Source organism: Amphiura filiformis, chromosome 2, assembly GCF_039555335.1.
Source record: "Amphiura filiformis chromosome 2, Afil_fr2py, whole genome shotgun sequence".
NCBI classification, from domain to species: domain Eukaryota; kingdom Metazoa; phylum Echinodermata; class Ophiuroidea; order Amphilepidida; family Amphiuridae; genus Amphiura; species Amphiura filiformis.
In genome coordinates this window covers 38853352-38880174 of record NC_092629.1, presented here as the reverse complement: position 1 = coordinate 38880174, position 26823 = coordinate 38853352, and the positions used below count along the sequence as shown (strand labels likewise).

Genomic DNA, 26823 nt, shown 5'->3' with positions numbered 1-26823 from the left:
ATTTTGTTCGTATAGGTTTCAACTGTATTTATTGCCTAGTGCATACCCATGCAATAAAAGATGTATGAACTGAATAACTCATGATATAAAATGATTTGTTGTGGTATCTTACAATTTCCTTGAATTTAGAATCAATTACTTGTGTAAGAGACTATGATAGTATTCGATGGGAGACAAAACTAATGTCAAAGTCATGGTCAAATTGAGACTGTGAAAGAGATGGCTCACTCGGGAGCAATTACATTAATAGTCAAAATCAGCATGATTATTTTGTAAAATCAACATATAAATGATTGAATTAGACTCTCGCTGACTCTTCAAATTATCTGTGGTATCTATGCGAATTTAACTAAGGATCGAATTGCATTGGGTAGAGACTAGATAATTGATGGTTTCATATAGCGGAGTATAATAACCTTGTCACCTGTGAACCGAAGAAGATATCGAACGCTTCCCATAATGCAGTTCTTCCATTTAAAAATATTTGAGTAGGCCTATACTGTACTGATTTGCGATCTAGTGCAACATCAACATGGTTAGAAAGTGACAAAAAGTAGGCCTATTGCCTACCGCAATGAATAGAGCACATCAAGATCTTGCAAAATATGTTTATTTCTTGATTATAAACCCATGTTTAGCCAGTCTATTCTCAACGTGAAAACAAATGAAATTAGTTAATTTGGTGATGCATAATAATGTTACAAAGGATTCTGGGAAGGTTAAGATATCTTCTTTACCCGTGAACTATAATCGGAAGCAATGCGTGTTTATTTATTGTACCAACACAGAGATAGATACCTCGGGCCGTATACTCATGTCTAAATAGAATATCTTGAAACATGACCTTGATTTAGTTTGAGATGTTTAATACTCAGTCCGGGTACTCAGTAGAGAGATTGCGATTTCCAAACGTAGCATCTATTCAAAATCCCGTCACATGAGAGATATTTTGAATATTTTCCACGTACGTTCGTCGTTCGATACGTACGTTTGGAAATCGCAATCTCTCTAGTATAAGAGCTCTTACTCCGTATATTGTTGCCGTCAACGCGTTTCATCGATCGCAAAAACGTGAACCGGCACTGACCGCGGGCTTTTTAAATCGGAGAGTATTATGCGTGGTTAATACTCGCACCAGCCACCAATTTTAACAAACTCGTTGAAATCTGCACGACTTGGAATTATAATTTACATTATACATTGGTATGCGGTGTTTTGTGATATGAACGGAGGAAATTCACTCAAAGAGTGTGCTGAAAGTGGAGGGAATATATCTGATATCATACCATTCACTCCAGCAATGATAATCCTTGGGAGCACACCACAGGGAACACACAGAACTGTCAGACCACCTGTGAATATAACATCAATTACAGTGATAATGAGGGGGTACAAGTTGATATAACCAATGTATAAGTGTGTTATCAGACCACCTGTCAAGTTGATATATGTTTGTAACCAATGTATAAGTGTGTTATCAGACCACCTGTCAAGTTGATATATGTTTGTAACCAATGTATAAGTGTGTTATCAGACACTTACAGTGATAATGAGGGGGTACAAGTTGATATATGTTTGTAACCAATGTATAAGTGATAATGAGGGGGAACAAGTTGATATATGTTTGTAACCAATGTATAAGTGAGTTATCACACTCGTTGGGCTGCGCCCAACTCGTGTGATAACATACACATAGTGATAGCTAACAAAAATCACTGGCAAATATCTCAGTCGCAGTCGCGCATTATTGGGTTATTCCAGAAATTATATAATTATCTATAGAGGAATAATTTTACAATAAAAATGTCTGGATTTCCTAGTTTGCAATTTCTGAAAACGACTGTAATTTCAGTTGCCATGCTACTGGAAAAAAGTTTGGAAATGTAATTAAAATGAAGGAAAAATCAAGGAGTTACCAAAATGAGCCTCTAAATTGAGAATTTTTAATTTAGAAAAATTTTTATATAACTTTGTCTAAGTGAAAGTGAACAGAGTATATGAAAACAGTGGATGTCACTTTATCAAACAAGCTCATCTTAACGACACAGTTCATTCTCCGTATTACTATTGTACATTTAAAAATAATTTTGAATAAGTTGGGGACAAAAACTGATACTCCATTACTAGAGGTCAAATTTTCAGTCGTGCTTGTTAAGTACAGGTCACATAACCTTGTAGATGGGTATGAGATTATTTTTAGTGCTAAGTTATAGAGGAAGAGTGACAAACACTATCTAGGCCTATGTTACCAGAGTAAGAGATAACAAGTACACGGTAGTGGTCGCATGGAGTTTCCAACTCGAAGAACTATGTTATGAACTACTAAAAGTCATGGAGTCAACAACGCCTGGAAAATATTGGTGTTATTTGAACAAACACTCGATGTTGATTCTTATAATGTATTTATTAGTGTGTTTAAGGACGGAGGCAGCTCCTCGGAGCAACTTATTTTCTACTTCTGGTATTCATAATAGTACTTCCAATGATCAGCAAATTTTAGATTGGATTAATTTACTTGGTGGTGGTGGTAGCAACAATAATTTCAACGCACTTGCTTTGAGAAGTCGACTTGGTAATTCTATAAGAACAAACTCCCGCGATCGAGATTTGTTAATATATGATCAACTATGGAGAGCGCACATTCGCGACTATTCGCAAACGCAATCCAAAATTGAAGTTTTAGGACAAGTTCTTAAAAAACATGTAGCGAAATTACGACAGGTGCCAAATGGGCAGGTGGAATTGGTTTTTCTTGTGGACAGCTCAGCTAGTGTAGGACTGGAAAATTTCTTTAATGAGTTAAAATTTGTGAAAAAGTTATTAGCTGATTTTACAGTGGCAATGTGGGCGACTAGAGTTTCTGTAATTACTTTTTCGTCAAGTCATAGAGTTGTTGCAAATGTGGACCAGATTAGCGATCCAGATTCGGAACGACACAAATGTTCTTTGCTTAATGAGGAGTTACCGAGGATTACCTATGTTGGTGGTGGGACTTATACTAAGGGCGCCTTGGAATTGGCAGAAGTGAGTATTCAATAGCATCTATATATATATATCATTTGGTACTATGTTATGTATGTACCACTGTAAAAACAAACGTTAACACTTTTTAAAGAAAACGCGTTTATACGGATATGTTAAAAAACACATTTTTACCTTTGTGACCCCAAATGACCTTTAACCCGATCATTATTATGTGTTGGGCTTGATTGGCGATTATTGTGGCAAGATTCAGTTAAAAACGGACAAAGTAGCCTACGACAGAGCTACATTATCAAAACAATAATGGGATTAAGATATTAATAAACACTAAAACGCGTTGAAGTGTTTATTAAGTGTTATCAACAACGTGTTTATGTTGCCGATATAAACATGGTGGTGTGTTTATATCGGTAACATAAACGTGTCCACAACTCGCCTTTCGCGGCCCTTGACCATAACTCGCCTTTCGTCCTTGACCATAACTCACCTTTCGTCCTTGACCATAACTCGCCTTTCGTCCTTGACCATAACTCGCCTTTCGTCCTTGACCATAACTCGCCTTTCTTCCTTGATCATAACTCGCCTTTCGTCCTTGACCATAACTCGCCTTTCGTCTTTGACCATAAGGCTCGCCTTTCGTCATCGGACCATATCTCGCCTTTCGTCCTTGACTATAACTCGCCTTTCGTCCTTGACCATAACTCACCTTTCATCCTTGACCATACTCGCCTTTCGTCCTTGACCATAACTCGCCTTTCGTCTTTGACCATAAGGCTCGCCTTTCGTCATCGGACCATATCTCGCCTTTCGTCCTTGACTATAACTCGCCTTTCGTCCTTGACCATAACTCGCCTTTCATCCTTGACCATAACTCGCCTTTCGTCCTTGACCATAACTCGCCTTTGGCACTTGACCATTGAACTCTCAGTAACTCACCCGTTCCATAACTCACCATTTACCCACTCCTTTTTTCATCAACTAGAGGTTGTCTTTTAGAATAGGCATAGCATATACCATAGACTCTAGAAAGTTTCCATAGAGTCTATACATTTTATTTTGGCATGCATTTAGATTCTAGAGTAGGCTATAATGTGTATGCGATGTTCGTAGGATGGTAGTTTATTTAATTCAAATGAGGGAAAAGGCCAACATCGTGTCATTCGAAATGATACGACAATTTTTAGGGGAGGGGGGAGGGCACTTCAAAATGGATATATAAGTGTAGGGATGACACTTACACAGCAAGGGGTGTTTGATGAGTTGATGAGAACAAAAATATTTAAAAAATAAGGGGTCATTTAGGTGAGAACGCCGTGGTTTTTGGCATTCGGTGAGAGCAAAATGGGTCATTGGGTGAGAGACGGACCGTTTGAAACCTAATTTAGGGAAGGGGTTTGTGTGAGTGTAACCAAAAGAAGCCTCGAACACTGAATTTCTAGTTCTTGATGGCTTCAAATAGCTTTGTTATTACAACATAAGAATCAAACTTAGTGCTAGTGATAAATGAAAGTTGCCGTTCAATTTGAAAAAAGAAGGGCCTTTTGGGTGACCGATCGAATGGACAAATAAAGGGTCATTGGGTGACAGAGCATGCGTTCGGGAAAAAATGGGGTCTTTGGGGGACAGCGTTGCTGAAAAGAAGGTTTTAACAGCCCTACGCGTCACCTTCATAAGATACTAAACCTAAATGAACAAATAAAGTAATCAATAGATGGATAAATTATTTTGTTCTGAGTATTTTGATACCTCGTTCGGCACGATGCGACTTTATTCTAGTACAAGTACAAGTTATACCAATTTGAATGAAAGGAGACCATTTCAAAAGTGACACTTTTTGGATATTTCTTCTTTCAGGACGATTTCCACAGGCTTTTGTAACGGGTTCATTACAGCGTGGCAGCTCAACACCCGGGCTCAACACTCACTCGCTGTGCTCATAATAGTGTATTTCGAGACTGAGAAAAGTCTATGTAAACTCTCACTTTTGAAAATGCTCTCTTTTCCATTTGAAATGGTATAAATTTAGGTTTAGTGTCTTTAAAGGAGGATTTCGTGATCCTAGCATCCTCTTTTTATGACATTTTTCAGTAGATATCCACGACAAAAGCTTATTTCCAAAATTTCAGTTAATTCCGATTTTGCGTTTGCGAGTTTTGCATGATTATGTGTATTACACTGCTCCATAGACAATGTGTTGTAATTTCGTTCTGGTGCACCAGAACGAAATTCAAATTTGGCGATATTTTTGCTAAACGAATTAATCTGCAAGAAATATTTGGTACATAAACATTATGTAGCCAGTGGTATCCAGTGGTGTAAAAATCTCAACTTTTTTTTGGAAAAGTGGGGTGATGAGGCTGTGGATCACGAAATGCCCTTTAAGATATTACTTTTGTTTTACGTGTACGCTTTTGCTTTACGTCGTGTGTGCCGTATAATAGCGGAACGCGACACGGCCACGGGTCAGGTGTTAAAAACGTGTTATAAATTAACAACATGATTCTTTTTCAAAGTGGACCAGGAAATAGTTCATTTTTTAAGTTAAAAGTTAAAAAAAAAAAAAAAAAAAAATAGGAATTGCACATGCAATATATTTTGATGATTTTTAAAAATATTTTTGTATTTTGTGTTGGGGTTCGGACATAGAGTTCAAGTTTATCGACGACGACGACGTCGTCGTCTATCGACGCGCGCACGGCGCCGCGGAAGCGGAACGATGGGAGTTATACGTGTTTCGTGATTTTTGTTGGACGCGTCTCGCTTTCGACGCTATTCTAGACGTACGCGGTTGTCATTTCGCGACGTCGGGCGTCGACTTCAAAATTAGGTTAGGGTTTAGAATTAGGGACGGCTATACGGTAGAGGTACATATAGGATTTAAAGGGTTATTGCGATGGTTAGATTAGGGGTATGATTGTGGGTGTAATTTTAGGGCACCCCCATTTATAAAACATTCTTCCATTTAGACAACATGGGATATTTTTATTTTTCTTTAACAAGATCCATTGTGCAAAATCACAGGTCCATTGCAATGCAAACAGACAATGTAAACAGCTAGCCCTCATTTCATATTCATAACCTTGGATTAAGGGTGTAAATTACAAAAGGTGTTACATAACAAGCATCTATGCCCATGCAGAATCATAGGTTATGTGTGTACTGTAGTACATTGTAGTATTGGGAAATTTGCCTACTGAATAGAATGCTAATGCACAAAAATTAAATGAACATCTGGGAAAAATTATATTATATTTTGTTTAAATTAAATGCAGGCTTTTTGCTAATCAATGGTTCGTTGGATGTGTTCGCCATTTCACGATGCGTCACAAATTACAAATAATTGACGCGTCATTTCAAACGGCATAACTGTGCGTATTTAGCCGATAAAACTCGGTATGCATAGTACAAGGACAAATTGGCCAATGCCAGAGGCTATATGCATACCAATGTGTGTACATCTACAAATGAGAAATTTTTGGTGGTTTGCTTTTCATTGCAAATTGCAGTCATTTTAAATTATCGCAGTTTTTTTAATTGCAACGTCCTACGCACAAAATGGCGTTTAATTTACTCGCAACATTACGCGTCATTTCGTTAGGGCCAACTGCCCGGCGGCGCACGGGGACATTCTAGTACTACTACCGCCGATAAATTTGCGGAACATTTTATAGTTAGTACAGATTTGATTTGATTTTGCTATACACTACAATTGCTACATGATCTGATGATGGAGGGCTTGGAAGAGAGTGCCGCATCATCTGGCACCAGCACAACATCAAATGCCTTTGTTAATGAACTTATGCTGAATGAGAAGTTTAAACTGTTCTTGAAGGACTTAATGCAGGAGGCAGTGCAAGAAAAAATGAAAACCCTAGTAAGTGATGTGAATGCACTCAGGACTGAGGTGGACGACTTGAAGGAGGACTTGCAGAAATTGAGAGGGGAAAACCACGACCTCTTCTGTAAGCAAGAAAAACTTGAACATGAACGCGAGAAAGATGAATTGTTAAGGGCAGACTTAACGAATCAGCTGCACTCAAGATCAAAAGCAGTGGAAGATCTGCAGCAATACACTCGCAGAAATTGCGTTCTGGTGACTGGTGTGCCTGAAGAAGAGAAAGAAAACACAGATGCAACAATCATCAAATTAGCCAACGAGAGAATGAAAGTACCCTTAAGTGAAGATGATCTAGACAGATCCCACCGGATTGGAAAGCCAACCACAGGAAAAGCACGAGCGATTGTGGTGAAATTTAGTAGATATAATGTGAGAAATAAGTTCATAATGAACAGGACAAACTTAAAAGGAACCAAAATCGCGGTTCATGATCTGCTCACCCCGTTCACACAACAACTTCTGAAAAGGGCGCAAGAACTTGTTGAGCAGTGTCACCGTGTGAAGGCGGCATGGACATGGGACGGAAGAGTAACAGTCTTGGTAGCAGCAGCTAATGGAAAATCAAGAAAGGTAACTGTAACAAGTCAAGAACAGCTCCACAAGATCTATTCTGAGAAACAGTGAAACAGTAACTCTCTCTGAATCCAGAACTCTATAAAATGACTATGTATACCTATATAATATATTTTTTTAAATCATAATTTGTAAAAATATTGTCAAAAGATATGTTAATGACAAGATAATTCCCTGCGGTTAGAAAGGTAAGAGCTGGATTGATCTTGTATTTTGTAATTTGCAATGTTAAAATGTTAAAATGTGTAATTTTTATAATGAATGTTTCCACTCAAAAAACGTTTATCAATGACTACTAAAATGGCGGTGTTATAAATTTTATACCATCTTCTACTGAGCCTATGAAGTCATGCTTACTTTACAGCCTTTACCAAAATTGCAAACATTAGTTACTATCTCAGTATGTGTAAACACTTTTAAGTATTTAAAAATACCATAATTCTTTCATATACCAATACAACGAGAAAATTGTAACAAACAGTATTATTCAGTATTACGAAAACAATCAATTAAGTGGAATGTAGCATACTTATGACTTGCCGTGGCTCAGTAGTCGATACTTGTTAATAATAATCCTTGCTGCCGGGTCGTTGGCCTTACGTTACTTTCGTAGCCTGTTGAAAAATAGCTTAATTTAACTGTTAAAATATTTTCATGATCAAGGGAAACGGTTGATTTATATATATAAACTTTTTCCCTGGTATATTAATAGATTTTTTAATTTTTTTTTTTCTTGTTTAATATACTTTTCGTTTAATGTCTGCTATTTGTAATGATGCTTGTGTGTCTTGCTCAAAAAAAGTTTACGATTGTCATAAAAATATAACATGTAAAATATGCAAAGGATTTGTTCATAAAAAATGTACCAAATTGAAACCAAAAGAACTACAGCGTATAAAACACAATGAATGGACTTGTAACAAATTGTACGATGGCTCAAAATAAAGACACAAGTTCTGACGATGACAGCGATGATATAAATATCACACATCATCTTAAAACAGCAGATATTACTGATGCCAACTTTATTAAGAAATACGATGAAATGATTTTCAATCCATTGAAATTTGAAAATAGTACTACAGATAAAGATAATATTACTAATGACAAATGTATCCACCAATGTAACTATGTAACACCAAACCAATGTTCCTTCTAAAAAAATGGTAAATTAAATTTTATGAATGTTAACATTAGAAGCCTAAAAAGAACTTTGACAAACTCAAGGAATGTATGAAAGCTATTAACCACGACTTTACCATAATAGGTATTTCTGAAACCCATTTAAGAGATAAGCCACCTGATTTTTACAAAATCGCTGGATATAACTTTGAATGTGTCCACAGAGTTGGAAGACAGAAAGGGGAGTAGGCATGTATATTTCGGACAAACTTAAATACCAGGTACGCAAAGACTTAAGTAAATCAACCCCAAACTTTGAGTCATGCTTTATAGAAATTGAAAATGTAAATAAACGAAATATCATTTTTGGTACTGTATACAGAGCCCATACATCTATTAATGATTTCATAACAGGAATAGATCCTATTTTAAAGACTATTAATGCTGAAAAAAAGCTTACCTATGTTTTAGGCGATTTTAATATAGATCTATTAAAAGTTGAGGAACATAAAGCATACCATGATTATTTAGACCTAATTTATTCCTATTCATTAATGCCAACTATATACAAACCGACTAGAATTACTGAAACAACCGCTACACTAATTGATAATATATTAACGAATAACGAAGCTGTAATTCAGTCTGCTATCATAGTTACAGATGTGAGTGACCACTTTCCAACAATCTTGTCAACAAATCTAGATGTAACTGACATTCCAAGTCCAACGGTGACACATAAAAGGGTTCATAGTAACGAAAATATTTACATGTTAAAGAAAAGATTAGCTGATGTCAAATGGGAAGAATACCTAGATAATATAAATGCAGATGATGACTACAATAAGTTTATCAGTATATTTAATAAAATATATGATGAATGTATTCCATTAAAGAAATGTTCAAATAAAAGGAAAAGGGATCCGAAATCGCCGTGGATAACCAAAGGGTTACTAAAGAGTATAAACATTAAAAATACTTTATATAAACAGCATTTGCAAAACCCAAGTGCTGAACGCCTTCACAAATTTAAAATATATAGAAATAAACTTCATGCTTTGATACGCAAATCTAAGAGGAAATATTATTTTACCAAGTTTGAGCGTTCTAAAAATAATATGAAACAAACATGGAAAACAATCAATAATATCATTGGCCGTGGTAAAACAAGACAAACTCAAAAGAAATTTAGAAGTGACAACGGCAATACTATTACCAATCCCCATGATATTTCCAACCTTTTTAACGATTTCTTTGTACATGTAGGTCCTAATCTAGCATCACAAATTCACAAATCAGGTAAAGATTATTTTGATTACATCTAGCAGTATGTATATGAAGCCAGTTGTTGAAATGGAAATCATTAAAATTATTGATAAATTTAATCAAAATAAAAGTGCTGGTCATGATAATATTGGAAATTTTATTATAAAAAGAGTTGCAAAGGAAATTGTTCAGCCGCTTGCCTCAATCTTTAATCTCTCCATTTCAACCGGTGTTGTGCCACAAAAAGTAAAAATAGCAAAGGTAATACCAATCTATAAAAAAGAAGATTCTGAAGTATTTTCTAATTATCGCCCAATTTCGGTACTACCTTGTTTTTCGAAGATACTTGAAAGACTAGTGTTTAATAGATGTATTGCGTATATAGATAGTAATAAAATACTAAATGATAAGCAGTTTGGTTTTCGAAACAACCATTCTACATACATGGCCATAACTCAACTAGTTGACAAAGTTAACTATGCCGTTGAAAGAAACGAAACCACAATTGGAATTTTCTTAGACCTTTCCAAAGCCTTTGACACCATCGACCATAACATATTAATTCATAAATTGGAACACTATGGTTTTCGTGGTATCGTACTTCAGTGGTTCACTAATTATTTAAGCAACAGAAAACAATATGTACATTACAACTCTTGTGAATCAGAACTTAAAGATATTATTTGTGGTGTACCTCAAGGTTCTATACTGGGTCCCTTATTATTCATTCTCTATGTAAACGATATTATCAACACATCAGATGTATTACACTTTATATTATTCGCAGATGACACTACTATTCTGTACTCACATAAAGATATTGAAAGTAAATATCAATTAATTAATAATGAATTGAAAGAAATTAGTAATTGGTTCAAGTCGAACAAACTATCGGTAAATGCAAGTAAAACAAATTACATGGTTTTGGGTACACCACATATGACATCAAAAATAAACTCAACTGTGTGTGATGTATCTCCTGAGATCATTTTAGATGAGTCAGTTCTGGAACGGGTTACTAATACAAAATTCCTGGGTGTGATTATTGATGAATGTTTGACGTGGAAATACCATATAAACTGTATAGCAAAAACCATCTCGCGAAATATTGGAGTTATGAACAAACTTAAATTTTATGTACCTGATCGTATCCTGTATTCTCTATATTGTACTCTTGTTTTACCTTATTTAAATTACGGAATATTGATTTGGGGTGATACGTGTAAAACATACTTGGATAAAATTATGAAATTACAGAAATGGGCTGTGAGGACAATAGCAAATAGTCATTATAGAAGCCACACTGCTCCCTTTATTTGCCAAATACAATATTTTAACTCTTGCAGACACCTACAAACTTGAATTGGGGGTATTTATGTACAAGTACAGTAATAATGAATTACCGGGCGTATTTGATGGCTTCTTTACACTACGTTCCAATATTCATAATTACCAAACGAGAAACGCAGATAAATTCAACTTAATGAAGAACAACAAAACATTTACTGACCATGCCATTCGTACTGCTGGTCCAATATTATGGAATTCATTGCCAAATTCAATAAAAACGGCAAATTCATTGAAACATTTCCGTAAGATATATAAACGTGACTTGATCTCAAAATATGATTAATTCTTGAGCATTGTGTTTCTCGTTTGTTTGTTATGCTTTGTTTTGTTTTTTACTTTTTTTGATGGTAACATTTCTTTGTTAAGGGGTGACTTCCTCTGGCCTTACTGGCCTTCTGGTCATCCCCTCCATAATTCGTTTGTTTGATATTGCCTTTGTTTTTTAAAATATATACTGTGTGATTTCATGTGAATTATGGGAAAATAAAATATCTTGTATCTTGTATCTTGTATCTTGTATCGTCTGGTAAAGCCGTGAAATTGTGCCTATTTAGAGGATATCTCATCATTTGTATAATGTACATCATCACTATACTTGTCCATGTTATCAAAGATATGGCTATATGCAGCTGTGAATTGCCAGCCCCCCCTTATGGCCAGGGCACCAGGGGGAGGGGTGGCTGGGACTTATACCCGGGCTAAATTTCAAAAATGTTAAAACTCCCGGCCAAGTCCCGGACAGACGGGAAACAACACATGGCCGGCCCTACAGGGACAAATTTTGTGTCAATGCCTGTCTGTTATAAACTGCCCGGCTATTTTTTCGGGTACTCTGCACTGCAGGCAGGGGTTGGAATGTGTCAGGGACTCAGGGTTTCAATTGACAAGTGCATTATCAACAGTCTTCATTTTCACGTGCATGAAATCTATAAGCTTAACTACTGAACATACGGGCCTATCACAGGGTCAGGGTTTCAATCGACAAGTGCATTATCAACAGCCTTGCATTTTCACGTGCATGAAATCTATAAGCTTAAATACTGAACATACAGGTGTATGTATCCCCCCCATACACACAATCATAATTACTCACATCACTAGTATCACAGGGTCAGGGTTTCTATTGACAAGTGCATTAACAACAGCATTGCATTTTCACGTGCATGAAATCTATAAGCTTACTGAACATACAGGTGGGACAGGCAGGCCCGTACGCAGGGGGTGCAGGGGTGCGACCGCACCTCCCAAATTTGTAAAAGTATACAAAAGTCCCAAAATTTCAGAATTTGCGAGCGAAGCGAGCAAAAAAATCAGTTTTTTTACGCATTTTTGGTCAAAAAAGGTCCAAATTTGGGGAAGAAAGCCCACTTTTCACAAAATCGCCCCCCCTTGAAAAAAGTCCACTTTTTCAAAATCAGCACCCCCAAAAAAATCCTGCGTACGGGCCTGGGGACAGGTCTATGTACCCCCCCCCCCCCAATACACACAATCATAATTACTCACATCACTAGTATCACAGACATTCAAATTCCATAATGAAATCTATTCGGCTTTCATAGTACACTGATTTTCAAGTTCAAACGCTAGTTCTTCAAAGGTGCTGAATTCCACCATCGTCCATATCGCATGAGTGAGTTAACATAAGGGCGCACATCACTGAAAGTGATGCCAGTTTTCTCTATAAAAATGCTGTTTAAAATCATTTAAACAATTTTTGATATCTGCCATCTGTGATACACTTGTAGGATTTAATATTACTAATCATTACCAATCCAAATTTATGCAAATTTCTGCTCATTTTATTGCTTACTTTTACTATCTATGTTTTTTTTTTAGAATAAAAATTAATTAAGATTTGTTCCAAGTCTACCATGTTACAATACTGATAATTCAATAAAAAAAAACTTTTTAGACTGCAACAAGTCTGTCCTTTTTAAACAACAATTTCTCATTCAATTAAAGCATCAAAATAAATTGCAAATTTCTAGATTTTTTTTTTTTTTTGATTTTCTATGAAACAATATGGACTTTTCATGGTCCATTTCGAAAAAAATCCTCTTTAACATAATGTGTTCCGATATCGCGATGAATTTACAGCACACAAAATGGTATTAAACCCGGTGGCAAAGCCAAGGGCCATGGGTAGGAGGAGCTGCCCTGTGAGAAGTCTTTACCTCCTTCCCCGGGCCTTCCCCCCCCCCTCCTTTATGGAATGCTGGCCGTCCGATATTTAAAAAATGTGGGCCTTTTTTTTTTTTTTAGCCCATTTTCGTCAAAGTTTGCTCCCTTAAAAGTTGCCTTGCCCCTCCCCCTTGCCCACCAATCTGAAAAAGTGAAAATGATTGAAACGAAGTATAAAGCAATAACTAAGTATAAGCCATGTGTAAGGTTATTTAATGCCACGAAATCTTATAGTTATTAGCCTGTACGTTTAACACTCTTAACTTGATGATGAACCTCAACGGAAATGATGAACTTCTAATCGGTGAATTGGTTCCTTTGTGTATTTCCTGGTACCTTACGAGTTACTATATGCCTATATGATGATGAAATAGCTGTCAAAATATTTAGGACGCAAACAGCTCAGGCGTAGGTCTACAGACCTGTAAGTTAATGTCAGTGGCGTATAGCCGGGGGCGAAGGGTCTGCCACTCTATGAGAAGTCTTGACCCTCCTGTGGGCAGCCCTGATATTTGCGACTTTATTTAAGATTTTAGGCCTTTTGGGTTCTCTTTAGATTTTTTACCATTTTCTTCAAAGTTTTCTCCCCTTAGAATATTAGAAGTTGGCTTAACCCTTTTGGGTTAGGCCTACTCCTTCGTGTAATTATACACGAAATTAGGGTTAGGGTTAGTTTAGGGTTAGGATTTATAGGGTTATGATTAGGGTTAGGGTTAGGATTAGCTTATACGAAATAATTACATGAAGGATCGACCCCCTTTTGCCCACAATATGCATGAAAAGGTGCTAGCTTTGCCATTGGTATGGAAGGCAGTGGATCAGACTTGTATACCCGAGTCCGAACCGAGTCCAATACACCGTTTTGAAGCATACGGGAATTTGCCGCACGATCAAATAGGGGGTTTTTTTGCTAGAAAAACCCTTAGACATGGGTTTGTATTTGAAAAAAAACACCACGAATTAAGCCTGATGAACTAATTTTAAACCGAATCCTATTTTTTCCGAAATTCGGATACTGAAAAATCAAATTGTTAAAAATATGGCCGATGTAAACCAAGCAGTGGCGGTGCCGGGGGGTCATGGGGAAATTCCACAGCTCAGAACTCTTTCCCCGGCCGTAAAAACATAAAATTACGAAAATTTTCAGCGTAATAATTACCCCTCCCCCAAGATAATGACGTACCTAATAACATTGGGCTACTTCAAGTTCGGCGGCATGCGACATCCGTGGGCCATTCCAGTTGTTATCCTTACTCCCTGGAAGACATGAACTTAATCTTCCACACACGGGGTGTAAATTGCAAATGGTGTTACCTGAATGGGTGACTTCATTTGACATCTGTACACCCTCTGTCAGTGGTGTAGCACGAGTCATCCTGGGGGGGGGGGGTACAAGCCGGTTTTCGGCAATTATTGTCTTATGGGATTTTCTGAATATAATCTGAAATTTCAAATCATTTTTGTTATGGGGGTGGGGCACGTGCCCCGTCCCCTATGACGCTATGTCACTGCTCCGTACGTGTTGAAGATACAGGTCATGTCTTCCATATGGGGTGTATGGATTTCAACCGGTTAACCGGATTAGCGCATCGTAAATATTAAATAAATTGTTACTACATCATGTTAAGAATAAATATTTAGGCATATAGGTCTACGTAACGTTATTTTAAGTCCCATTCAGTGATCCCAGCGCAATAACAAAAAATATTAATTGGCTATCATTACTTTTGAAATAAAAACATTGGCAAAAACGAAGAAAACAGCAGTATTGACGAAGTTGAAGTCAATAGCCTAGCCAGGATTTTACCTTTTAGTGTGCGGGGGCAAAGCTAAATTTTCGTCTCCATTTGGTCAACTTTTTGCCTCCTTTTTAGTCATTTTAAGGCCATTTTACTCTTTGCCGTCCCCATTTTATCCCTTAATTTTTCGGGGGGGGGGGGTGTCCCCCTGGCTACGCCACTATTTGATGCTCCATTCAAATACATGTAGCTAATTTATATACTGTCAGTATATAAATTAGAGGTTCATGTAAATTTCTTATTTTATCTTAAATTCACGGCTTTCGATCGTCGGGATGAGCAATCACTGAATGGGCCTTTAATGTCATTGTTAATTTGACTATACTACAGTGCAACAGAGCATAAATCCCCAAAACTGAATTTTGGACAGATTGACACATAATTTAAAATCTAGATTAAAGTGAAATATGTCACTTACAACATATTTTTATCAAACTCTGATCTTTAATAACGTTGCCAAATTTGACACGTTTTCGTTCATTTTCATATAATTAACATAATAAAAAGAAATGTATGAAAAAAATGAATTTATTTTTTTTTCGTCAAAAGTAAATATGTTATAAAAATCAAACTTACAGGAAAGATTGACTCTTGTCAAATCCTACAATTATGTCAGAGAGAAATTGTATATTTGTATTTATTTTTTTAATTCATGGACATAATATTGATTAATTAATTTGCGATAATAAATATTTTTATGATTTACCATAATTCCAAACATGTCAAGCAATATGTCAAATTAAAGCTAATGAAATGCTTTATAGATTTGTCAGAGCACATTTTGCAAAATGCATTTAGTATTTTAGTTACAAAATTCCAAACATTCTATTCCAATTTTGAGCTATACACGCACAGGAGCTGTTCTTTTAAAATCCGCGCCTAATCAATAATGAGTCTTTCATCCTATTGTCAAAGTACTGTGTTCCCTGTAGCATTATGGAATGACCAGGTCGTTTTTCAACAACTACGCATGGTGAATTTGTTCGAGATAGCCCGTGCGACTCAGGCTAGCATACAATTTGAGATTTTGAGAGCCGGCCACACTGTTTCTATTCTATGTTTTACGATTTTCGCATGATCAATATATGGCTGGCCGTAACCGCCACAACGTGGAGCTGCTACGCGTAGCTTACTTTTCGCTTCGCGGAGCTAAATTGACCAATCATGTTAGATCTTTTCATTACGCGGAGCCAGTGGATGCATATGGCAAGCTAAGCGGCTCAGAACGTGGGACTAGCTACTCGCAGCTTCTTTCTCGTTACGTGCAGCTTATTAACCAATCAGATTCGCGGTTTTAAACACGTGGAGCTGATGTAAACATCATCTCTCACAAAAATTACGTTGTTAATTTTTGTAAATGAAAATATCTGTAGTATATCAGCAAAAAATGGTGTAGGTGCTATTAAAGTAATATCTGAACAGAATGATGATTGTTCTATATTTAGGGGCTATCATTTTCTTCGGAAGGGATCCCAAATATAGGGGGTCATACTTTTTGGAAAGAAAAATAAGGGGAGGGGGGTCATAAATTGATAATGACAAAATGTAGGGAGTCACAAGATGACTACAGATAGTGTGTTTATTGTATTCAAAAAGACTGATTTCAATACAATTTTAGCCTGTCTAGGGGGTACGGTGTATCGGTGGTGGGTGTCGGGGTCATAACATTTTGATGCCGAAATAGTGAGGGCCGCAATTTATTGACGCCGACTTTTTGTAAATTTAGGACCCCCCCGTTCCGAAAAAATTGATGACCCATTTTACTCTCTCCATATTTACACAGTGGCATGTGATATCGCTTTCCCTGCAATATCTTTACACAGCGCTTTACATCAGTAGTTGTTGTTTGACCTTCATATCCCCTGCACCGCTAATACAGCCCGAGTATAAAGTTACTTGCTATTTAACACGGTGTAAACTTGGAAACACTAAATAAATATGCTTTGTGTCATTTTAGCCAGGCATTAGCAACATGTTCTCTTGACACGTGCTGTGATTTGGCCTCCTTTACCCGTTCGTTATCTATGCTAATTCCGTAAATTAATTACAAGATAATAATTGTGAAAGAGGATACCTATAACTATACTACGCGCAGCTAACGACCCAACCACGTGATTAAATTTGACTATTTTGATTGGTCAAACAGCTGCTCGTAACGAGAAATAAGCTACCCGTAGCTGTTCCACGCTTTGGGCCCCCTTGGCTTGCCATAGATGCATCCTCGTTCCAGAGAGAGAAAACTCTTGCCAAAATTAATGTTTACTATGGGGATTTTAAATGAATCGATTGTAAATAAACCACGACCAGTTGTACAGGATCAATACCATTGTTTGATTAGTGTATAGTCAATGTTACCTTGCATGCATGTGTCATGTGTGTGGCGTGTTTGTTTGTTTGTTTGTCTACTGTCAGGCCAGGATCACTGACACCCACGGTACTGATACTCTCATACTATCACGGTGATCATATTGTTGAATGTTGTTGACTTAAAAATAATCATGATGCAGTCATGTCTACAGTAGAACTCACCACGACCTTTGAAGGACTTAAACCCTATTAAAAGCTATTAAACCAAGATAACACTCAATGAAAACGGCTCAACTATGTTACATCAGATCTTCTCTGGTTAAATACACACTGCACTTGTGTCTGTTTTACCTGTGCAATGAGCAATGAGCTGGTATTATAGTTTCAGTTGGGTGAACGATTATAAAGCGAACGCAAGGTAACAATACTGTGGGCTTTTGTTTACGAAATGAGACAATAGTCTGCTTATTGTTAACCAGCGTTCTTGAAAATGAGAAGCTTAATGACTTAACACGGTTTAGAAATAATTTCTTCATATTTTTTGGTACAAAAGTACCAATATTTCCAAACACCTAAATTAGCTAAAAATTTAGGACATGTTACAAAACTATATTTTCTAGAATTTCAGAGAATACTTTAAATATTGGCCTGTTATTTTTTTACACAGTAGTGACGTCAACTAGGCAATGGCCTATACTTCTAACATACACTAGTGTAGAGGTCACGCGTCAATGGTGAGCGCACTGAGTATTGTGTATAGGAAAACGGACAGTAACTACAGTATGCATGGCCTACTACTAGTATATAAAGTAAATCCGAACTGGTTTGCAGTTTGCTGAAGGTCGAATTCCGCAGGGACACCGCGCAAGTTATACAAATTAGCTCCCGGCGATACACTGCAGATCGCAGAACTGTGTGCATAGTTTACCACCACTCTGCCTAGCTATATAGTTATGTACAATACTGTATGAGTTTCTTATGAGTGCATGTCCATCTTAATAATAAGTCAGTTCGTACTTTTCATAAACTACTTTTTGAATCATAACTTTCGTGACCGAGGATATCTTGCAACTACGTGACGCTCGTCTGGCAAATTCTTAATGAATAAATTCGCTTCACGTAATGAGTAAGTCGTACTTAATTAGTCAGTTTTACCTCCGAGTAATGAAAAACTCTAACATGATCATGATTGGTCAATTTGGCTCCACGGAGCAAAAAGTCAGCTACGCGTAGCAGCTCCACGTTGTGGCGGTTGCGGCCTACCATATCAGTATCCCATATGATATTTCTATTGCAAGAAAATTTTATTTGTTGTCAGGTTTTATCTTAAATACACTAACTGGAAATTAAATACACTAATTAGTGAGGACCGGTATTTTGCTGTGGATATGTTTAACTGCAATTTGCGGGTAAAAATTTTGATCATATTCAACTCTTTGAGAAAAAATTTATATAAAAGAATGCATGTAAAATCCAGCTGCAATACAATGTACATTATTGACACACTATCACTCTCTTTATCTACGGCAATAATAGAATATCGATTTCAATCGAATTGAATACGATGCTCAGTTTTGAGTTTGTAGTTGACTACTAAGCGACCTAAGCGATCGATTGCTAGCCAATCAGATAGAACTCCTTTTCTTGCGTTCGGTGAAATACCAGTCGCCCGTCGCTCACCAACGGAGTATTAAATTTATATTTATCGAATAGGAAGTCGACACTGTGTGTTGCACTGTACTATTATAATATCGTCAATATTGTAAAGAAAATGAAACAGTCACGCCGTTTTTGACAATACGTGCCTTTAAATTAATGTCATCGTTTAATATCATTAATATTGTATAAAAGAAAAGAAAACGTTTTTGACCAAAGAGGATGTGCATATTCTACAATAACCATGATAACTTCCGAATCTTCTTTTTAAAATAATCAGTTCTTGTTCTTACTAGCATGACTAGCCTTAGTATATATACGACTAGCAATTTGTGGTCTAGGGCCTATATGTAATATCCCGACTGACCCAGATTTTGCGTTTCGGATTTTTTTTTAAAGCTTAGTTTATGAAAAGAAATTAAAAGCAGCAGTTGTTTGACCGAAGTGGATTGATTACTGATTTCATTTAAAACAAATTCAAAAACAATTTCAAATTTGCGAAAAAATATCAGATTTTCTTCATATTTCGGTGATATAATAATAATAATAATAATATTTTAATTTTATATAACGCAATACATCAAGCGATCACAAAGCGCTTTACAGCAATAAAACAAAGATATAATTGTACAAGATATTTTGGATTAAAAGACAAAAACAATATTTAAGAAGGCAAATATATAAAAATACCAGAATCAGCAAAAGATACACAGTAAATCAATCAAATAAAAGACCTGAAACAAAATATATTGCAAGAGGGAAATGCATGAAGCATTGGAGAGCGAGAACAAGACCGACAAATGCAATATTGAGTAAAAGTCAAAAAGCAACATATATGACACATGGCCTACCAAACGAACGATGCGAAAAACTTAATGCAACACCAGGCATATTGCACTTGAAAATCTGCACAAGGCACACGAGAGCAAAGACGATAAACAAAAAACAAATGCAATAAACAAGGTTAAGTCTGAAAAATGCATGGTATGACGAATATTTTGTATGAACAAGATTTTAGGGGGGGAGGGAGAACCCTGGCCGACGACCCTATTGGCAAGTATGTTTTTCGTCACCTTATCATTTTGCATTTTGTGAAGAAACGAGAAAAAAATCGGACAAAGTGGTATGCAAAATGAAGGGGCAAAACTTCTCGTTCTATTGGTGTAATCGGTATCAATGTAGCTTACATGCTTTTAAAAGTAGAAGCCAAAAAGTGCTATCAGCCAAAAAGTGGTACATCAGCCAAAAAGTGGTACATCATGTACCACTTTTGGGCTTCTACCTTAAAGCTTTTAAAAGCATGTAAGCTACATTGAATGATACCGATACCTTCGTTTATTGATTTCGTTCCTTAGGGTACCGTTTCTTTAATTCCCAACTAATTTCAACAAATTAGGTCTATCAGAGCTAAAGAGTACGGGTATTGGCTGGTTATTTAAATTTTGACATATTTATCTTTGTTAGGATATACAAGGGTGAACATGACTGGTACCTTAATTATTTTGTGCACTGTTCTTTGTACATTCGGAGCAGACGGACACAAAGTAAAATAGTTAAGGGGTCGGATAGAAACGTTTGCACAGTATTTTTCTGGAGCATGAGAGCACATCAGACATATCGAATTGCATTCTGAATACAAGGGATGTCCTGATCAATATCAAATAATTTTGACTTTTTGAAATTCGCTATAATACAATAATTGTTACAGCAAATTATTAAAAATGTATATTTTTGATATTTAACGGTCCTCGAAGTAAACGTGTTCGTGTCACGTAGCAGCCACGAAGTTGTATCCTTGGGCAACTTCATTTATTCCCGTTTGCTTCACTGCACCCAGGTGTAAATCGGTACCGGCTTATGCTGAAAGCAAGCCGACTCGTTGTGCAGAATTGGTAGACCCCCATCGGGCGTGGGCACATCATGCATTTGGTATGCCCCCCGGAATTTTGAGATGGTTAGGCTTTTGGAGCTGACGGCGTACCGGTAAAGGGGTCTTTTGGTGCTGCGAACACGCTGGTAAAAGCTCAAAAGTCAAAATCAAGTATCTTTCTTGGCTTTCTGGTTGAAAATAACCTGAAAAAAAAAAAATAAACAGAAATGTGAGCAAGGAGCAATTTAGGGGGCTATTAGAGCTAAAATGATCAAATTCGATGGTCTTTCAGCGCTCTGGTTTGTTTAATTTCAGGGGTCTTTGGACCTACGTGGTCCAAAAACAGGGGTCTTTTTTTCCGGGGGAGCATACCCGTATGATCATTTGTGTTGAGTTCCCCTCCCCGGGCACCCGCCACAGCAACATTACACATGGAGGAGTCTGGTCCCAAGTCACTTCGAAAGAGAGAGAGGGGCATACCAGTCAGTAAACACATGCACCTAATATTTTTTTACAGGCTGTTCTCAGTCACGCAAGACCAGATGCAACAAAGGCTGTGTTTCTCGTCACCGATGGCTACAGTAATGGAGGCAACCCTCTTCCACACGCCCTAGCCTTACGCCGCAGTGGTGTGGAAGTCTTTACGTTTGGGATCCGGGATGGTAATGTACAAGAGTTGCTGAGTATGTCTTCACAACCTCAAAATGAACATTGTTACATAGTTGATAATTTTACCGAGTTTGAGGCCTTGGCACGTCGGGCACTTCATGAAGGTAATTATGATATCATTTCCAAATACAGAGTTCAGCAGCCTACAGTATACAATCATATAGTTCAAAAGTTGACCTTAAGCCGTGGGGTATGAATTTCTGTACAGAACATTTTCAACAATTTGAAACTTGTCGTCTGCAGTCGACAATCGCATGGAGAGGGTTAAAGAACAATGTTTGGTATCAAAGATACAAACATAAATAATAATGATACATGCATGATACCGAGGCGGGCGTCAATTGAGAGCTAACGTTTAGGTGGTTTGATGTTTGACCATAATTGTGTGTTCCGCAAGGGTCAATTTGAGGTCCTCAAAAGCGATCAAATGAATCCATAGTGGAACGACTGGCGAAAAAAGCTTGTGTTCCCCAACCATGCCGATGATCAGTGCCACATGCTACACTTATAACATGAATAATAAGGGTAGATTTTTGAAAGTTGTCGGGATACAAGGCTTAGGATTAGAAGGTAGTATTTATGCTTCAACATGTTCAATGGGCTGAGATAAGAACAAAATGCAGAAAAAAAAAAAAAAAGACTTGACCTCAACAATGCATACCAATTAACTATACGGTAGTTGATTAGTTGCAAGAAAATTTCTCTTTCATGTCCATTGTAGTAAAAGCAATTTAACGGAAAGTTTTACTTCTTTGAGGTCCTCAAAAGCGATCAAATGAATCCATAGTGGAACGACTGGCGAAAAAAGCTTGTTTCCCCAACCATGCCGATGATCAGTGCCACATGCTACACTTATAACATGAATAATAAGGGTAGATTTTTGAAAGTTGTCGGGATACAAGGCTTAGGATTAGAAGGTAGTATTTATGCTTCAACATGTTCAATGGGCTGAGATAAGAACAAAATGCAGAGATTGCAGAAAAAAGACTTGACCTCAACAATGCATACCAATTAACTATACGGTAGTTGATTAGTTGCAAGAAAATTTCTCTTTCATGTCCATTGTAGTAAAAGCAATTTAACGGAAAGTTTTACTTCTTTGAGGTCCTCAAAAGCGATCAAATGAATCCATAGTGGAACGACTGGCGAAAAAAGCTTGTGTTCCCCAACCATGCCGATGATCAGTGCCACATGCTACACTTATAACATGAATAATAAGGGTAGATTTTTGAAAGTTGTCCGGATACAAGGCTTAGGATTAGAAGGTAGTATTTATGCTTCAACATGTTCAATGGGCTGAGATAAGAACAAAATGCAGAGATTGCAGAAAAAAGACTTGACCTCAACAATGCATACCAATTAACTATACGGTAGTTGATTAGTTGCAAGAAAATTTCTCTTTCATGTCCATTGTAGTAAAAGCAATTTAACGGAAAGTTTTACTTCTTTCCCTTCTTTAAGATCTTCAAGTTGGTGATTTTCTTCTTGAGAGACGCGATCGATGTTCGTCATTGTGTACGGAGCAAAGTGAATGCTGTGATGTAACGGCGACCTGTCGCTGCGGTACACATACAGGGCAGTATGAATGTGTTTGTCCCCTGGCATGTACGGGAACGGACTCACAGGGGGTTGTCAACGTAAGTAACACTCAGTTTACCAGAATTAAAAGGTCACATGTATCAGTGTACGGAAACGTTCAAATTTTGCGCCAAATATTTTGCTCGCTATCTAAATCATTGAAGATTTGCAAATTAGGGTTTCTATTTGGTGTGGGCACAGAGCAGAGGAAAGACTTTCTGACATGTCGGGAAAGACTTTCTGACATGTCGAGAAAGAGCTAGAAAGGCGGGCGGGGGGGGGGGGGCAAGCATTTTGTGGCACGCCGTTTGAAAATTGTAACATAGCTTATCGTGTTCTACGCACTTTTTCTAATCTGGGAGACGTCGATTATAAGTTGAATTCCGATGGTGCATGATAACCGCTTCCTCCTACTGCACTATTAGCAGATATCAGAGATATGACATCTGATAAAGATAGCATAGAAAAGATACCAAGCTGATATAACTGAAGATACTGATTCTTAGTATGTTCGCTTTACTTAGTTTTCATATAAATAGATATTTGTATTTCATCATATTCACATCAATCATCTTTTATACACTTCGGATAAGTGATCTAAATATTAGGCTATTCCAGATACATCCCCTATGGAAGACATGACCTTAATCTTTTTCACAGGGAGTGTGAATTTCAAATGGGGTTACCTGAATAGGTGACTCGATATAAAAAGATATCTCCCGCGTAAGGTCATGTCTTCCATATGGGGTGTATGGATTTCAACTGGAATAGCCCAATCTTTGACATGAGATCCCATGATACATGAACTGGTTATCACTTTGGAAATATCATTCTTATCGTCATCATTCTTATCGTCAAAATATCGTTCTTATCGTTGTTTAAAGTTGTCCTAACGTTCAAACCAAAAATGCATGTAATTAAAGACGAAACCCAAATGCATATAGGCCTATATCATACGATCGTACGTGTGCGGGGTGCGAATGCGCATGCCAATCTGGCCATTTGTTTTTCTGTTAAAAACGTTGAAAATCAGCCCTTTTTTTAAAGAGAAAAATCACAAACTCCACTTTTTTTGTATAGACATTGATATCGGCCCTTTTGAAGGCAAAATCCTCAAAGGTCCAAAATCCTTTTTTTTTTTCGGGGGGTAAAATATTTTACATGTTCAGTGGCGTATCAGGGTCAGTTGTTTGAGGGGCAAATGTTTCGCAAAACGTCGCGCGTCCAAGCCTGGTTTCCTTTTGCGCATCAAACTGTCAAAACGTGGGAATCTGCATATAGCCTAAGCCGAATGGCATTCTCATGATTTTGATATCGATAATAGCTTATCTTTGGATGATAAAATTATTCGGTATTGCATTTATAGGTTATCTTCTGATCATGTCAGAAAAAATTCATAGTATAGTTATCATCATTATTCTATCTTAGCATAGAATACCTATGACATAGCTAGTATCATAGCTGTGACTTATTACAGATCCCGTGAACGGGTGTCACAAGTAGGGGTGGGGGATTCCTCCGACTAAAAAAACCTCATAACACCCGCCACGCACCCCTCCCCCCCCCACACATACACCGGCGCAGTGCCCGACTGACAAGATCGAGGTCTTAAAGTTCCGCGTGTAGGCCTCTTTGCATCTTTGATGAAGGCCTGAACAGATATATTTACATAACAGGTTTTTCCCCGGACTTGGGAGCGCTCCTATTATATACAGAGTGTCTCAGAAAGAAGTGTACCGTTGGAAACTTGAACTTTTGAGCATTTTAATGGTCAAATCACACGTGACCGAATACTGTATCCATTGGCACAAACATTAAAACAATTTTTAAATACTTTTTGAATTTTTGAAATGGACCATTTATTCCTTGAAATATAATTTTTTCTCAATAGACACAAATGATGTGCGAAAAAAAAATCGCGAGCGGGGCAGCGGCACGACTTTGCGATTGTGCCCCTTGACATTTCGCTAGTACGCCTCTGCCTTAGGACTTTTTTCCAAGCCGTATGGGGAACCAGATTATCAATCTTTCTTAATCTTTATTTTTTTTTACAGCATGTCCGTCAGGAACATTCAAACCGGAAGCACTTCCTGGAGGGGTCAGCACATGTCATCCATGTCCAGACCCTAACCAAGTGACTCCCTGGGTAGTACAAGTGTGGCTGAATGCCGCTGTAATGCAGGGTTCAAAACGATGGAGGAAGCTAAAAGATGCGAAGGTATGCAATTAGGGACTCACCATTTGCTTGGGGGTGGAAGATGCGGTCGAGCGGATTTTTTTCGAAGTTTTTTGTTTTGTTATTTTTTGCACTAGGTATTGACCAGGCTAATTTTTTTTTAATTTTCATGCAGTATTGTATGCATAGTTAGGTGAAGAATTTTAGTAATAGTGGGGAAGTTTGTTTGTCAAATGGTGCATCCCTTATGATATAAAATGTATAATGTGTATCCCATCTCCTCCCGTATAGTGAAAAAATGCAGTTTTCAAGGTAAATATGTTTAAATGTACCCAAATCAGAGGGAACAATTAACAAAAAGTCCACTTTGTTTGATTAAACTGTTCAATTAAAAATGTCCATTTGGGGGTTAGGTCCACTTTTGGCTTATAAGCGATTGTTTAGGGAAAATATCCACATTTTAGAAAATCCACACCCTCGCAAAAAATCTGTGGATATTGAAAATGCTCGAGGTGTATGATGAATAATTACTTCGGCAGGGGTGTAAGGATTTCAACTGGAATAGCCCATACCCAGTTTCATACTTAAGTTACTCCCCTACTGAAGACATGACCTTAATCTCCCACACATAGAGTGTAAATTTCAAATGATGTTACCTGAATGGGTGATTCCAATTGAAATTTACACTTCCTGTGAGGGAGATTAAGGTTATGTCTTCCGTAGGACGCATATGGAATTTAGCTGGAATAGCCCAATATCAATAGCGAAATTCAATAGATGCTGTTTTGTATTACCGAATTCGGGTTACCACAATAGTACTGCGACTTTATTTTTGGACATTAAACATTCATTTGAAAAATTACGAGTATTTTAATGTTAACATTCAAATACGTTTCCTATTGCTTTTCTCAAAATACTTTTACTATTCTTTTTTTTTCATATGAAGAGGTTCGATGTCCGATTCTACAGCCTCCAACTAACGGCATGTTTGTGTCGGGTGAATGCTCTAATACAGTAAACAGTGCGTGTGCGATGAGATGCAGCCCTGGGCATGAGTTATTGGGTAGCACCATAAGACTCTGTAACGAGACGGGTGTGTGGACAGGACAAAGGACACGTTGTCTAGGTACGAGGTTGTTTTTTCTTCAGGAGATGCCAACAAGGGGGCGCAGCACTAATTCAGCGCCCCATAGGATAACGTGTGATTTCGGCCTACTTCAAGCGCCATTTCTGGCGTCCCTGCAATACTTGGCAAAATAAATTTGGTATCAAATTAAAGCTCTGTTTCTCTAGATTCCAAAACTTTTGTCGGCATATATCGATGACCATTGACTTTTTCGCTAATTTGCGGTGCAAAAAAAAGAGCTAAAAATATACTAAACTCACCACTCACATT

General features: G+C 37.3%; 1 protein-coding gene across 1 annotated transcript; it reads left to right on the top strand.

The window, feature by feature from the left end:
* Window positions 1-2278: 2278 nt before the first annotated feature.
* On the top strand, window positions 2279-26471 carry LOC140146189 (sushi, von Willebrand factor type A, EGF and pentraxin domain-containing protein 1-like). Its single transcript, XM_072167965.1, has 5 exons — window positions 2279-3024; window positions 21522-21777; window positions 23135-23310; window positions 25306-25469; window positions 26374-26471. The coding sequence occupies exons 1-4, from the start codon at window positions 2332-2334 to the stop codon at window positions 25387-25389; spliced, it is 1209 nt and encodes a 402-aa protein (XP_072024066.1). The 5' UTR covers window positions 2279-2331; the 3' UTR covers window positions 25390-25469; window positions 26374-26471.
* Window positions 26472-26823: the final 352 nt, after the last annotated feature.

Bases quoted from the DNA above. Each gene is read 5' to 3' on its own strand.
- LOC140146189 (XM_072167965.1), top strand. From the start codon at position 2,332: ATGGAGTCAACAACGCCTGGAAAATATTGGTGTTATTTGAACAAACAC. The intron at 3,025-21,521 runs GTGAGTATTCAA...ATTTTTTTACAG, and splicing joins GCGCCTTGGAATTGGCAGAA to GCTGTTCTCAGTCACGCAAG. The intron at 21,778-23,134 runs GTAATTATGATA...CCCTTCTTTAAG, and splicing joins ACGTCGGGCACTTCATGAAG to ATCTTCAAGTTGGTGATTTT.